The 16,763-nt window shown below is 35.0% G+C and overlaps 1 protein-coding gene across 3 annotated transcripts; it reads left to right on the top strand.

Annotated features, from left to right (window-relative positions):
- Positions 1–421: 421 nt before the first annotated feature.
- LOC132032612 (glycerophosphodiester phosphodiesterase GDPD3-like) lies at positions 422–6,203 on the top strand. 3 transcript variants are annotated; one of them, XM_059422261.1, is made up of 8 exons: positions 422–551; positions 948–1,126; positions 3,919–3,978; positions 4,072–4,152; positions 4,231–4,431; positions 4,542–4,637; positions 5,066–5,262; positions 5,618–6,203. In XM_059422261.1, exons 1-8 carry the CDS (start codon positions 446–448, stop codon positions 5,847–5,849), a joined length of 1,152 nt encoding a protein of 383 aa, XP_059278244.1. In that variant the 5' UTR covers positions 422–445; the 3' UTR covers positions 5,850–6,203. The 3 variants fall into 3 exon arrangements, with proteins under 3 accessions (XP_059278244.1, XP_059278245.1, XP_059278246.1); XM_059422262.1 differs by lacking the exon at positions 5,618–6,203 and having other exon boundaries at positions 5,066–5,266; XM_059422263.1 differs by lacking the exon at positions 422–551 and having other exon boundaries at positions 989–1,126; positions 3,848–3,978.
- The last annotated feature ends 10,560 nt before the right edge of the window (positions 6,204–16,763 follow it).

Here is a 16,763-nt window from a genome sequence, read left to right as displayed (position 1 = left end):
TGTTGGAAACCCATAAACTTTAAGTTCTTAAAAAAGATAACGTGTAATCTATAATTTGGAACCAATAAATCACACTAATTGAGTACGAATATTTTTACTCGGTTACCATTTTTTTTTTTTTTTTGGTTACCAAATAAAACTTCAAATAAAAAAATAAAAAAAATAAAAATAAAAAGAGAATAGAAAAATTGAAGAGGGAAAAACTCCAAAACTTGAGGGTAGAACCACCATACACGTTTAGTGGGTATAAATATGAAACACGGTTTTTACTTTGAAGTAAAAGTTTGGAATCCTTTAAATACCAACCACAAACAACTCTCTTTGTCCCAACTCCTAACACACACGTATATCCATTTCATAAAAAGTAATACTATCAGGTGACCTTGTTATCTCCAAAAGAACAAAAAAAAAAACAAAACAAAACAAAACAAAACAAAAAAAAAAAATGGCTCTCAAGGCAGTTCCTGTTTCTCAAGTTCCACATATTGATCAAATCCATGAAAATGTCACATTTCCACTCTACAATAATAATTCTACTCTTCTTTCCAATGGTAAGTAATTATCCATCTCTTCTTTTCTTTCACCTTTTTTGGGTTTCCATTTGATTTTCGGTACTTGTATTGGGGTCTAATTAAATTCGAATTCGCGCTGAAAAGTTTCACGTGGGATTAAAAATGCTTGAAAAGTCCTTCGTGGGGGTAAAACGTTCCCTATCAAAAGTGACTCTATAGCCAAAAGATTCGAATTTGAGACCTCTCCGATTAATAATGAAGAACAGTATCCACGTTAGTGCCCGACTAATTCAAATCCAACTTCGCGCTTGAAAGTCTTACTCCTTGCTGAAGGAGTATTTACCACTTCATCGCAATTCCTCGCAATTCCTGTTGATTATTTTCTTTCAACCTTATTTTTCTTTTTCTTTGTTTCTTTTATATGCAAATATATAGGGGATGATGATATTGAAGACAGGAGTACTAAGTTTGTGGTAATGGGACATAGAGGAAGTGGGACAAACATGTTGCAATTATCTGGTGATAAGAGATCAAAAACAATCAAAGAGAATACTTTGCGTTCTTTCAATGAAGCTGTTAAATTCAACGTCGACTTCATCGAATTTGATGTTCAGGTGAGACTTAATTTATTAATAAGTTCTGCGTTTTCAGACCAATTTCATCACTCTTCTGTTAAAAAATTTATTTTCTATCTTATTATTGCTGTCGGTGGTTGAATATTGAGATAGGAAAAAGTTAAGCAAGAAAAGTTTTTCGTGACACAAGTCACAACACAACTCCAGTAATTTAATTTATTATTCCTCGTACAGGCGTGTGAGAAATACTTTTATCCCATTTGAAAGAACGGTTAATATTTACTCGAATGGTTGTTTATTCTCAACCAATGAACATAAAATATGTGTATACACAAATCTATCACTTAATCATAATTAAGTGATTATACATCTAACTTAAATTTAATTAATAAGATTACCATAATTAACTAGGTATTATTCCCTCCGGATCAAAAAGAGTGTTCACTTAACTTTTTTTTCCTTAAGTCAAAAAGAGTGCACAAATCAAGAAAGAATTAATTTTATTTTTTTAAATTTGCCCCTGTTAAGTGTTATGTGATTAAATCCCAATACCTTTTTAATTAAGGGCAGTTTAGTTAAATTATTTATTTTTATTTAGAAATTAATATTTTTTTTAAAGAGTATGTAAATAGCTAAGTGAACACTATTTTTAATCCGAATGGAGTAATATTAGATGCTGGAAAGTTTTTATGAACGGTTGGGAAGAGTATAAAAAAACAATAGCCTTGTTTACTGTCAACCTCTAGAAACGACACGAGGCACCGCGTATACGTGGCAGGTGGTGTCCTATTTTGAAAGATCTATTGTCATCACATCATTTTACTTGGTCAAATAAATTCTTTTTTATATTTACCAACAGTTATAATTTTTTAAATTATTTAATCATTAAATAATTTAAAAAATTATAACACAGCTTTATGCTTTGAGCCCTGGACACTTGTACTCAGCATTCATATTTGACCGAGTAAATATTTAGCTATTTATTTATTTGAATAGAGAGGAAGGAGCTTTCATAAAACATCGATCAACATTTGTGGATTATACCTGCAGTTTGGCCAAATTTTTTAAAATTTATTTATTTTGATAAGTGCATTTTTGTAAGAAGTGCTTTTAGAAAAGGGAAAAGGGTCAAAAATATCCCTTTGCTTTGGGAAAAGGATTAAAAATATTCCTATTACAAATTTGGATAAAAAATATCCCTCCCGTCATTAAAATTTTCAAATATACCCTTGTCTTAATGTAAATTCCAAAATAATCCGATTTTATTTTTAAATCTGCTCTATTTAAATCGGATCCAACTAAATAAAAATCATATGGGTTACCCGCTCCTGTGCCTAGTGGCTCCAAATGTAGGACTCGGAAATAAGTTGGTCGCATATGAGTTTTTTATGTAGTTGGGTCGGGTTTAAATAGAGTGGGTTTAAAAATGGGGATTTCCGTTAAGACAGAGATATATTTGAAAATTTTAATAACGGGAGGGATATTTTAGACCCAAATTTGTAACGGAGTATATTTTTAGCCATTTTCCAGGGTCATTTTGACCCTTTTCCCTTTAGAAAAATACTTTTGGATATTAATAATTTGTGTTTAGTTAATCAATTTAAACACACTTTTAACTACGTTAAAGCAATACCGTGTGCTTGATTAATATTCCAAAAGTGCTTATGTGAAAAAACTATTTTTTCTAGCTTTTGAAACTACTACTCAAAAACACTTATTTTTTACCGAATAACTTGGGGCAAACACTCAACTTATAAGCACTTTTTATCTTTCTAGAAATGCTTATTAAGTGGTCTTTAATCTGAAAGGAATAAAGTTACACAAAACAGGGACATTGCATTCATTAATAGAAGTAACATGGATGTTTATCACCACCGGGTTTGTGGCGAGCATTGCATTCCTTCACCCTTATTAAGGTCTCAGGTTCAAGCCTTCAAAATTTAAAAACCACAGTACGCTCTCCCCTTTAATGAGCCTTACACCCAAGAATTCGCATTAGCCAGTATCGAACTACAGAGAGGAAACATAAATGCTTATCACTTAAGTAAAAGAACATTCAACAATCACACTATGGGAACATCTTGCATTAGATGCAGAGGCGTATGAAGAATGTTAGTTATGCGTTCAATTTGAAGCCTGAACTTTTCACGCGAAGCATAAATTTATGTGTAAAAATCTACTAAAATTACAATGAATAGTAGATATGAACCCAAACTTTTAAAATATAACGGGTTCAATACTAATAATCTTAAAATTGAACTCATGAAGTTTAAATTTTGGATTCGTCTCTGACTAGACGTCAGAACTTTAGCAGTCCAGCCTTAACTTCTTTTGCACCGTCATATTATATGTGTCAGTTCATATGTTTGTTGTGTGATCATGACCAATAACTTCATTTTATCACCATGAAGACTTAGCAAATTGTAGCAAGGATATAAACACAGGAATCAATGGAAACCTTCTACATTGGTGCATTACAACAAATTTGTCATATTAAATTTAGTTTTGCAAGAATATCAATAAATATTGCTTCAATTTTTGCTAGCCTATCGATTCTATTATTAGTTATGTATTCGTTTTGGGGGAATTGGAGATAACTTGCTTGGTTCTGGATTCTCTGAGCTAAAAACTTTCTTTTCATATCGTGTCTGATTGGGTATCTATCTCTATGGATATTTGAGTTCAATTAAGACACTGATTATTTGTTTGTCTTTTCAAATTTTTTCCTCCTTTCGAAACACCGGCCCTGCTTCTTGGTAGGTTTGCTTGCAAATATAACGGGCAAGCAAAGAATACCATAGATGAAACTGTGTATCAAAATCATTTTGCAGGTAACAAGTGATGGCCATCCAGTTATTTTCCACGATATCTTCATTTTTACACAGGAAGAGGTTAGTTACGAAAAAATCCATTATAGCCATGCTCGAATATGATAATTTAAGGATGTCCTGACTCTTGATATCAACGTTGCAATCACTTTTCAGGGCACATTGATCGAAAAAAGAGTTACAGACCTCACTTTGGAGGAGTTCCTTTCATATGGACCTCAGAATGCCTCAACAAACGTAATGGATTATTCGCCCTTTGCGTTTCAGATGGTTTTAAATTTGCGAAACTGTACTGATATTTTTTTTTGTGAATAGGTGGACAAACCTTTATTCAGAAAAACGAAAGATGGGAGAATCTTTGAATGGAAGGTTGAAGAGGACGATCGATTCTGTACGCTGCAAGATGTGTTCGAGAATGTCACTCAGTCCGTAGGATTTAACATTGAGTTTAAGTTTGATGACAAGAGAAATTATAGAGAAGACGAACTTGTTCGTGTTATTCAAGCAGCTTTGCAGGTAGTTCTGTACTACTAGGCATCTATATTCAATTAGTAGTTTCCCTTCTTTTTCCTATGACACCAAAAATTGTTAGTACTAACATTTTATGATGACATACTATGAGCCAGGTAGTGTTCAAGCACGCTAAAGGTCGGTGCATCACATTCTCGAGCTTTCAACCAGATGCAGCTCAATTGATCAGGAAGCAGCAGACCACCTATCCGGTGAGTAAATGGATTTATGACTAAAGACGGATCCAAAATTTAAACTCTATCGGTTCAATCTTTAAGGTTCCTAGTGTTAAACGTATTATATTTTGCGTTCAAAGTTCAGACCTACTAATTGTTGCAATCTTAATGAAGTTTTACGCATAAATTTATGCTTTGCGTCGGAAGTACTGGATTCATATGAACAAGGTACTATAAGGCGGCATCAGCCTCTATTTATGACCGTTTAGGTTCATGAAATTATTGAATGTTTAACTGCAGTTCCATAACTAGGAATGAACAATCTTCTAGAGGATAGCCTAATTGCACGAGTTCGCTTCTGTGACTTTACGAGTGGACACGGTTTTCCCTTTCTTTTGTTAAATTATAGAATGTACACATCGTTTGATCATTTCTTGAAATGTGTCGTGTATATGATGATCCAGGTTTTCTTCCTAACGAATGGAGGATCTGAAATTTATTCCGACATCAGAAGGAATTCATTGGACGAGGCAATTAAGTTGTGCTTAGAAGGCGGCCTGCAAGGCATTGTCTCAGAGGTCAAAGCAATTTTAATAAATCCAAGAATGATAGCAAAAATTAAAGAGTCCAATCTTTCCCTTTTGACATATGGCCAGCTAAAGTAAGTTTCACATCTTGTTGCATTTAATCCAAAGAGTTATTACACTCCGTACTGTATGTATATTAGTTTAATTTTTGGCAGAATACATCGATAACCCCTTAAACTTGTCAATAAATTTCATTTAGATACTCAAACTACGGTCTGTGCCGATTGAGGCACACACAGAACCTTTTTCGAAATATGAGTCGAAAGTGTTTAATATGAACATTTTATCATGTGTGCAGGTGTACAATTTAACGTGTCATAGTATATAAAAGAAATTCTTGGCAAATTTAAGAGATTGTCGTTGTATGTTAGTCTAATTTTCCTTGAACGGGCATAGTGTACTAAACAAATACATTTTATACCCTTGCAGCAATGAGCAGGAAGTGGTTTACTTGCAATACATGATGGGTGTTGAGGGAGTGATTGTAGATTTTGTTGAAGAGATTACTTCAGCTGTTTCTCAGTTTTCGAAAATAGTTCATGCAGGAAAAGAACATTTGTTATTGTTGGAAAAGAGGCTACTAGCGGAGGAACGAACTTCCTGCTCGGAGGATGATCTCTCATATTTCCGCAGGCTTGTGCCAGAGCTAATACATTCTTGAGCTGAGCCAGGATTTCCACTTTACGGGTTCTGGATTTTAGAAAGACAACTTCAAGTGATAATAATTGGGTTCTAAATTTAATGTGGACACATTTAATGAATTTCTTAACATAAATACATTGTTTGAGCAAAAGCTACTAGGTTCAGTTGAACTTGTGGCTGGGCTTCTACCTTAGTTGCGATTGTATGCGTTTTCAGCTCTTATTTAGGTTTGTATATCGGTTGTATATTTTCATGTGTTAGGTTGTATAATCAAGTTTTGAAGATGAAGGACAATGTATTATGAGAAGGATATTTAACAATGAAATGTAAATAGGGGAATATTGAGGTCTGTATGAGTTTTGTATCCAAGGAATCTACATAAATATATATATATATATATATATATATATATATATATTTATATTTAAAGAGTGCAAAATAGATGGATTTTCCATAAACATTAAACAACATCCTAAGAAAGGTGTTGGTATAAAGGCCGCCCTCTTTAATGAATGCCCTCTTTTTGAGTCAAATCTTTGTATTTTGTACATTATTTACGAACCTTTGCATCTGAATGTTAGTCCAAGCTTATGGAATTGTTGATCTTGTGGCGGTTGAATGAAATAAAATGGACAATGTTTTTTGTCATTTGATCCGATAGCATTCCATTAGATAGGAAAAAATTTGAGAAATACTGATAACTTTCGGATAGAGTATTAGAAATACAACTATTGGATTGAGAAATACAACTATTGGATTGAACTTCAGGCCAATTGACTGAAGTTCAATGGCATCATTGTTCTGAAATTTAGGTGAAGTAATTTGAACTTCAGACCAATTAAGTATTTCCATATAAAAATTGTTGCAACTGATGGCCTGAAGTTCAAACTACTACACGTAAAATTCAAATCAATGTTGTACTTGACTAATGATCTAAAATTGTAGAAGAAACTGAACTACTAATAGATAATATTACACGAAACTGGCCACTAGTGTTGTCCGGTAGGGTTCAAAGGTTCACTGGATACTTCAAACCATTGTAGAAGAAATTGAAAGATTTATTAAAAAAAAAAAAAAAAATTTATGATTAAACTTTGTCTGGAACTGGTAGCACTAATTCTTTTCATTCTTCCAATTGTAAGTCATAGACATTTTAAAAACTTTTCAAAAGACAAAATATACTAGTAAACAGCAGCCTCAAAAAGGGGAAAGGACGTAATTGGCCGGTCGGGTGAAACTAATGCCACCTGCTGGCCACAATTCTTCTAAACTCAAATTATACCCACTACACTAATCCCATCCATTACAAAACTTAAATAAGATAATTTTCAAATAAAAACTCAAACACAAAAATGTTTGAGGCGATTTTTATATATAATATGTGTCATTTGTGTATAAAATATGTATCAGTACCTATACGTAATGTATAAAGCGTATAAAATATGAATCACTAAGGTATGTATCATTTTTGTATATAATATGTATCATTTGTGTATCAGCACAGTGCAACTGCCCTGTATAGAATAAAAAATAGTATCATTTTTGTATATAATATGTATCATTTTTTGTATAGAAAGTGTATATATAATTGCAGCATGTGTATATAAACTGTATCAGTCTGGTATAGAAAGTGTACCATACGTATAAAAAATGTATTATAGAAACCATATCATTGTGGTATATAATATGTATCACTATTGTATATGTTAAAAAATAAATATCATATCATTATTGTATAATAAATGTATAATTAACGTATAATTTATGTATAATAAATGTATGGTTAATTCCAGTATATGTATATAAACTGTATAATTCTTGTATATAAAGTGTATATATAATTCCAACATATGTATATATGCTGTAGCAGCCATTTAGTGGCGACGTTTTTGTGGCGACTAAAAAGTCTTTTTTTTTTTTTTAAGCGCCTGGGTTGTTGGGCCGGCCGGCCAGCCTTGACATTATTTTGGGCCGACCGGCCATTTTTTAGCATTAATTTGAGCAGACTGGACACCTAGTGGGATTAACCCCAAACAGTGGTCAAATGTGGGATTAGTTTGGTTAAGTGGACACACAGTGTCATTTTCCCCCTCGAAAAAGGGCTATTTGATGAGAAAATCAGTAATGACACTTCGCTAGGGGCTAAAGCCCATTGGTTGTACATCATCCATTAGGCCTATAGAAAAGAACTGGTTGGACTTGATAACAAAGGCCCACATGTTACCTTCAGTAGTATAATTAGGGGCAATTTGCACGACTGTCCTTACTCGGGGTGTCTTTAATTTTTATCCCTCAAACTGGTGGTCTTTAATTTTTGTCCTTCGCTAAAACCCCTTGATTTCGGGTTCGAACCCCCGCCCAATCAAAAATTAAAAAAAAAAAAAATTACAAGGTAGAATTTGGATTCGCAAGGCAGAGTTTTGCAACCTTCAGGCAGAGTTCAAACTCTGTCTTAACTAGAGTTTGACTGCAAACTTTACTTAAGACAGAGTTTGAACTTCAGCCATAACACAAACTCTACCTTAAGGCATAGTTTTACCTTCAGGCAGAAAGCAGAACTATGCCTTAAGGTAGAGGTTTGCATTAAGGCAAAAAAAGAAAGAAAAAAAATTTACTCAGTTGAAATTTGCATAACTGCCTTAAGGCCTAACTTTTCCCCGAGTAGGCCTAATTTTGCTACAAAACTCTATCTTTCGATTTTTCTTTTAATCAAGCCAGGGTTCGAACCCCAAACCTCATGATATTAGGCGAAGAGCAAAAATTAAAGACCAACAATTTGAGGGGCAAAAATTAAAGACCAGTGCCTTTGAAGGGCAATCCATACAAAAAAATGTTTTCCATCAAAGCGGTATCGCATATGTGCCTCCGCCTTACAAGCAAAAATGCATTTTAGATTTTAAGGTAGTGAAGTCAAATTAGTTATGGTCGATTATATATATGCTATTTTAATATTTATTTGCATAATATACATACATATATAGATATATTTAAAAAATTTTAAGACTATATATAAGTGTACGTCCATGGGTACGACGAAGGGTAGTATGGTAAATTACTCCTTTTATAGCTTTCCACATGTTAATTTTATGAAGATCTAGGTGAAATTTTCCTTCCTTCTTTGAAGTTCTTCTGTACACAAATTTCCTTTTTGTCTCTTCATTTTCCAGCCTTCCTAACTTCGATGGTGGTGGCTGGAATTTTTGTATTGTTCCAACTATGTGCCTCCGCCTTACAAGCAAAAATGCATTTTAGATTTTAAGGTAGTGAAGTCAAATTAGTTATGGTCGATTATATATACTACTTTAATAATTATTTGCATAATATATATATATATATATATATATATATATATATATATATATATATATATATATATTGTTTTTTTAAGTATATATAAGTGTAAGTCCATGGGTACGACGAAGGGTAGTATGATAAACTACTCCTCCTTTTGTAGTTTTCCACGTGTTAATTTTATGAAGATCCAGGTGAAATTTTCCTTCCTTCTTTGAAGTTCTTCTGTACACAAATTTCTTTTTTGTCTCTTCATTCTTCAGCCTTCCTAACTTTGATGGTGGTGGCTGGAATTTTTGTATTGTTCCAAATATATGCTTGAAATTGGTCTGGTTTGCTGCGATAACTAAATGCATCACCATTTTCTCCATGATAAGTTATTGTGCTTCTGTCACTAGAGTGTTCTCTTCTCTAAATCTCTCTCTATAATAATATACTTTATACTTCAACACTCACTTACAGTTTTTGTTGTTAATTAATTAATTACTGTTCTATTCAAATAAGAAGAAAATCCAATTTCTGATTTGGATTTTTAATTTACGATAATTAATTTCTTGTGTAACTTTTCAGTTTCCTCACTTCTAAGAATTAGGGACATGGACAGCTTCTATGCTTTTGCATTTTTCTCTGTTTTTCAATCATGCACGTGTATAAAAATACAATTTAGGGGTTTTATCTTCTCTGATTATAATCAAATTTTTTTACACTGCATGTGTTAGTTATGGTGAGATAAAGAGTATACGTTAAGATGTTTGCTCTAATTTTGTGATGTATTTCGTACTATTGCTTTGTCTTGGAATGAACTTCCTGGTGAGCAGTTCTTTTTTCTTTTTTCGGAGTTTCATTTTCAAATCCCTCATGTTAATCTTTTTACATTATCTAATTACGCAGAGAAAATGTTGTTGGATGGTAGCAGAATTGATGCAAACTATTAACTGATTAAGCTCCCACATGTAACCTTTTATTTCATGGACGTAGTTGTTGTTACTTACTGAATTCTGCCTATCAGCACGGATTTTTGCCTGAAGAGATTGAAAATTTAAAGAAACTTTTACAGGATTATTCATTTATCAAAAGTTTATGGTGAACTTAGCCCTCTGTTCATCTGATGTTCTAAGAAAATGAGAAGAGGATGACTGCTGAACAAGTGTGACTATCTATTGAAAGCAACTGAACAACCGTTTTGGTAAGTTAATTTTCAGCTGTCCTTCATGTGAATTGGAAATTATAGCAGCTAGAATAAAATAGATATACAGTAGATAACCTTCAAGATGAATTTCTTTTTGTACATAAAATTCATCTCTACCAATTATTACCTTATCCATCATACTATTATAACTACCATTACAAAAGAGATCATATCCAGTGTTTCGATTACAAAATTATTGTATTTTACTTGGTAAAACAAAATCAATCAGTCATTGTTAAAGTATTGTCCTTTATAACAAATTCGTACTTTTTTTCGTGGTTCTCCCATTTGCGGGCGACAGTTAAAGCAACCTTGGTATTTAGCTTGAAGTTGGGCAGTGAAGAAAAGTTATTTCGCCCTTTGATTGACAATCATGATGGAAAAACTAGCAGATTTTCCACCAACAACTACTGTTGCGATGGTTGATGTAACGACCCGTTTGGTCGTTATAGTCCTTCCGGCATTTTTGCCCTTTCCCGAGCATTGATTAGCTCACTTTTGACCCGAGGGGACCGTTGATACGCTTCCCGAGGTGTCTAGATCGGATTCGGGCAACTTTTTGTGAAATATGGGCTTAAAGTAAAAAATAGTTGACCCAAAGTTGACTTTTGGGTAAACGGACCTTTTTCGGAAATCCGTCGATTTCGAGAGGTCCGGATGGTCGTTTAGAACTTGTGTGTGTATTTAGTTCGGCTCCCAATGCACTCGTATGCATTTTTGCGACTTGGGTTGGGAAAATGGAAATGAGGTATCGGGGGTTGACTTGGTCAACGAGACCTCCATTGGCAATTTCGACGCCACGAGCATGTTTGTAGCGTATTTTTGTGTGGATCTGTGTATGTAGTTCGTGAGCAGATAACCTCAGGAATGGTTTGAGATTTCGTTTGGGACTTAGAAAAATCTGGTGGATTCTGGTACCTGGTGCCCTCATTGGCGGCACCGGTGCGGTCACGACGGCTGCCGTATAGCGGCATGTTGACCGTGGGGCGCCGTGTGTCTTGGCCGGACCAGGGGCGGCTTTGGGGCATTTGTTAATGTGCTACGCCTTTCTTTTTTTCTTTTTGATTTTTCTCTTTTCTTTTCGTGGCGGTAACGGGCGTTATTTCATTAAGTGTGTTTTAAATGATCCTTAGTCTGTCATTTATTGCCATTTCGAAATTAGAGCTTTCTGGGGCTATATAAGTTCTTGGAGATATTTGGAGAAAACTCTTAGAGGTAAATCTTGCTAATCCGTTTACTATTCCATTAATCGTAATCATCATAGATTCCTCCTACCCTTTAATGATCCCTTAGTAATGGAAGATGGAAGTGGGTTTTGATGAACATTTTCTCTAGCCTTATTAATGATGAAATTGATGGGGTGTATGCTAAATTTTGATGAATCTAAGTTTATTAATCATAAATCTTCCATTATTAGAGTTGAATTCTTGAATCAAAGAGTTAGAGTTTATACCCAATTTGAGGGGTTTTGCTTGAAATCAGAAATTAGACCTATCCTTGAGTTATTTCAGCAATTAGTGGTTGGGTTATGATCACCTAGTACTTAATTTGATATTTTGCTTCTGAATTTCCCGTTTTGCCCTTGTGGGCCCCATTTTCCCAATTTCTAGGGTTAGAATTGACCTAAATTGAATGATAGCGATATTAATATCATTCTTCATGATTTCTAATCTAGATTTCGAATATTCTTAGACTACTTTGGTTTTGAGGCTCAGCGGAAAGGCAAGGCAAAGGAGTGAGTTGTTGGTGTTTGCGGTTCGGCCATCCAGGTAGGTTATGGCTTACCCTTGGTGAGACTTCGCATAGCAAAGCATATATTTAGATTATATCGTCGGAGAAAGCGTGTGAACCTTCGGGTATGAAGTTGGGATGGATATTTATAACATCTTGGATCTTCGGGCTAAAGTTTAATGCGTAAGATGGGAGGTATAATGGAATCAATATGGTAGATATAGGAAGTGTTTTGAAAACTAATCAAGTCATAAGAAGAGTCTTTGGGCAAAAGAAAGTCGGAAGCTACCCTACGGAGCGTGTTTTCAAGTGAGTTTGCACCATGTCTCACTTAAAATGAGTATACGAAAAAATCTGTAAGGAATTTGGGACATTTCCATCTTTAAAGTTGTAGATCTTTGAAATACCTTTCCAACGGTATATTATGGAGGTTAAACAGACATCTGTACAAAAAGTTATGCCCGTTTTACTAAAACAGTGTTCTGCCAATTTACGGTGGAATCTACGGGCCGTAAAATTTATACGGGCCGTAGATTTGGGGCGTAAAACTGGTCCAGAAAGCCCAAATCACTGTAATTGATTTGCGGTGGGATCTAAGGACCGTAAATCTTTTACAGTCCGTAAAATAGGGCGTAAAACAGGCCCGACAGCAATTTTAAAACTTCGTTTTAAGGCTTTTTCACTTCATTCTTCACACCCACAAGCCCTAGAACGACCTCCTATCCTCTCCCATCATCAAGAACACCAAGGTAAGCCTATTCTAATCATTCCAAGTCAATTCTAATATATATCCTTGTAATCTAAACAAGAAATCATCATTCCTAATCTAGGGTTTTCAAGAAAACCCGTCTCTTTAAGGTTCAAGATTCAAGATTTTGGAAATCTTCTTCAAAGTTCAAGTCTTTAATTCAAGTTTTGGAGCATTACCGTATTGTTTGGTGCATATGTAGGTTTCTATCCACGTGTGGGAACATCTTTGTTTTCCCACGCCACGTTCTTCCATGATCATACAAGTTACACCAAAACTAGGGTTTTAGCCATGTTCATGATAACCCTAAGTACATGTACCATGATATACTATAATGGTGTGATTACTTCATTATTGTATTCTTAATAGTCCACTTTTGATTATTGAGAATACGTACGTAATCCATGAAAACCCATACTTTGCATTCCATGGGTTCTACATTCAAGTTATTAAATGTAATCTTTGATTTTCTTGAATATCCTACATGTCTACAAGTTTTCAGGCAATTATATTATATTATTATATCCATGCTATGATACAAGATACTCATGGTTAATACAAGTCATGTTTTATGAAATTCATGGACTTCTTAGCCAACTATATCATGTTCATGTTTTTGGGAGTTACAGTTACGAAAGGTTTCATACACGAAACTACGTATGCCAACGTAGGATAAGGATCACTCACTTGATGGACGATTCCTTCATATTTTCCTTATTGAGGGATTTGGATCCATTCATGTCATGTTCATGTCTTGTACCCCGGCAAGGTACAAGATGGCTTAGCTGATCGGGTAGAGATCAGACGCCACGTGTTAACGTGGTGGTTGCATGTCGGTTATATTAATGCTCTCCCAACTTGATGTTACATCCCGTATTCTCGTGCGTTAAGTTGCATCATAGGTTAGTCACATAAGCTCAAAGGACGGGATTATGTTTGAAGTTATAAGTGTTTATGTTATGATCAACAAGTGATAAGTAAGTGCCGCGAAGGTTGGAGGTTAAACGAATCGGAACAAAAAAATAAAATAAGTTTCGCTGAGTTTGGGATGTTGAATAACTTATACAGACTGTATGGAGTTTTGGACATATCCAAGTATGCAAATAAAGAGATCGGTGTATAAAAGTTTTAGGTCTCGAAATAATTTCGGATGAACGATGGCTACGGTAAGTCGGTGAACGATCTTGCTACGGTGACTTCGGAGCAACTATATAAAGGGTTTAACCCCTCATTTTCAAGAATCAGCCCAAAAATATTTCCCAAAAATTTTAGAGAATTCTCCAACCTTCCCTCCATTAAATTTCAACGCGAGTTAAGTAAAAATCTCCGGATTCGGGTTCCGCCGGCGTATAGTTACGATTATAATATTGTGTTTTTTGGTGAATTTGTGGCTTGAGAGTAAGGCAAGTATTGGAGATATCGCGGTATTAGCGGAAGTAAGGTATGAATCTTTCTCTTTTAGTATCATTTAAGGCTTATTTACGAGAGATAAATTTATGGAATAATTATGTAGCGAATTCGTTTGTGGAGGAGTTGGAGAAAATATCATATGGTGTATTTGATGGAATATTTTGGTAGTAATGAGGTTGTTGTTGTTTGTTGTTGTTATTGGTTGTTGATTGTTGGTATTGAGAATTTGGGCTAGACATATAAATAGGGGAGATCTTTGTAAATTTTGAGACCTTAAAAGGAATTTATTTGTGAGACTTAAGATAAGAGTGTGACAATGAGCCTAATGATAATACGAATGGTTGCCTATGTAGATTATGAGATGACGAACGATCCTAAATAAATCGTGCGACAGGAAGCAAGCGGAGAGTAAGCTCCAAAGGTATGTTAAGGCTAGTCCCCTTTTTCTAAAGGCATGATTCCTTTCTTATGAATCCAATAGGTGTTTTTCAAATGTCTCATGATCCCTTTATGTGAATCCATAAATGTTTTCCAAGAATATTTTTATTCTCAAAAGCTAGAAATTCATGATTCATAGAGTTCATGATTCAAAGGCATGACTTCCTTCTTGATAATCCATAAATATTTTTCAAAATTTCTGAGTCAAAGATTTATGATTCTATGACAACAACAACGGACATGTTTTTACAATATGAATGAGAATGTTTCTATGATGATTATGATGATGATGATTTTAATTCTAGAAATTCAAAAGCTTATGATTTTAATGCTATTATGAGATTATTGAGCTTATTTCATAATTGTCTCGATTTTATTCATTGTTGTTGGTCTCACCTTATAATAATAGTTCCTTCAAGGTGAGATATAGCGATGATGATTGCTCCATAACATAAATCGGAGGTTACCGACCTTACGTCACTCCGATATAATTGTGGCTTTTATTTGGCTCTCATGCATGCTTTATATATATATATATATGTATGTATTTTCTCACACCGTGCCGCGCTATAGTCGGCCGGGCATGGCACGTAGATGTGCACACCAATGCAGTGGGCATGTTATGATATTGCCCCGGACGCGGGCTAATGATAATAACACCGAGCCTTAATGGCCGGGCATGATACTATATATATGACACCGAGCCTTAATGGCCGGGCATGGTACTATGTATATGTATAAAATGTTTTTTTTTTCAAAAGCTGAGCATGCATGACATCCGCCTTACGAGGCATCCAGATGTACAGGTTATCTCTCATATTCCATGTTACCTTTCATATCTATATTATGTTGTTATTCATGTCTTACATACTCGGTACATTATTCGTACCGACGTCCTTCTTACGGACGCGTTTCATGCCACGCAGGTCATACGGATGAGTAGAGGATATTAGTAGAAGATGTTCCGGTACGGATTGGCGAGCTCCATTTCCTTCCGAAGTGTTGCCAAGTCAGAGTATCATGTTATGGTATCTTGATTTGTGTTAGAGACTTTGCGAACTGTAGTCACGTATATGACACGTCGGTCTTGTGGCTACGTAAGCCGATGTATCATTATGCATTATGTTACAAATTTCATATGTTTACAGATTTTACTTGATTTGAGAAAGACGAAAAGCATGTTTTTTTTAAAAGCTTTCATTATGCACTCATTTCATTATTTAAGAGTCCAGTAAGATTGTGAGTATAATGAGAACCAGCGGGTTCGCTCGGCCCCAAGGAAGGGTCGGGTGCCCATCATGCCCTATCAAAAGTTGGGGTGTGACACTTAAAATGCTTTACTCATGATATATATGCATTCATGTTCATGTCAGATACTCATGTTCATTACCAGGTTTCAGTTTCAGTTTCAGCTCTTATCATGTCACTTTCATGTGCCACGTTTATTTCATTCAGTTGCTTTGCATACCAGTACATTCAATGTGCTGACGTCCCCTTTCTATTTCCCGGGGGCCTGCATTTCACGATGCAGGTACAGATACACAAGACGATGGATCTACTCCATAGGACCACCCACGTATCAGCTTTTGGTGAGCCCCATCTTCTTCAGGGTTTAGTCATTATTTACTTTATGTTAGTTATGCATTTAAGGTATCTTTGGGCCTTGTCCCGACGAAATACGTTGCAGTTCAGACTCATGTTAGAGGTTTCATAGACTAGACAGTTATGCTATGTCAAATGTTTAGAGTCGTATAGCCATCTTTGGCTCATTATTTATGACAATCCATATTCATGTTTTCTTAAAACAAGTATTTTATTTGATATTTATGATATCCCATGTTTAGGCTCATCATGTTTATGTCATATTCCGCTCATGTATGCCTCATGATGATTCAGCAAGCCATGTGGTTCGCTCGGTCACATACAGTAAGGCATACATGAGCGGAATATGACATAAACATGATGAGCCTAAATATGGGATGATTCAGCAAGCCATGTGGTTCGCTCGGTCACATGCAGTAAGGCACGGAGTGCCGTGTTACGTCCAGGCCATGGTTTGGGGCATGACAATATTACCTTAGGTTAGGTCCTGTTGTGTGTTTGGGACTAGCCATCCCGTTGTGTTG

This window comes from Lycium ferocissimum, chromosome 10 (assembly GCF_029784015.1).
Source record: "Lycium ferocissimum isolate CSIRO_LF1 chromosome 10, AGI_CSIRO_Lferr_CH_V1, whole genome shotgun sequence".
Classification (NCBI taxonomy): Eukaryota; Viridiplantae; Streptophyta; class Magnoliopsida; order Solanales; family Solanaceae; genus Lycium; species Lycium ferocissimum.
The sequence above is the reverse complement of the archived record's forward strand: the minus strand, read 5'-3'. Positions and strand labels throughout refer to the sequence as shown.

Excerpts from the sequence above, each read along its gene's own strand:
- LOC132032612 (XM_059422261.1), top strand. The coding sequence starts at position 446 with ATGGCTCTCAAGGCAGTTCCTGTTTCTCAAGTTCCACATATTGATCAA. Across the intron at positions 1,127-3,918 it reads TCATCGAATTTGATGTTCAG|GTAACAAGTGATGGCCATCC; the intron begins GTGAGACTTAAT and ends ATCATTTTGCAG. Across the intron at positions 3,979-4,071 it reads TCATTTTTACACAGGAAGAG|GGCACATTGATCGAAAAAAG; the intron begins GTTAGTTACGAA and ends ATCACTTTTCAG.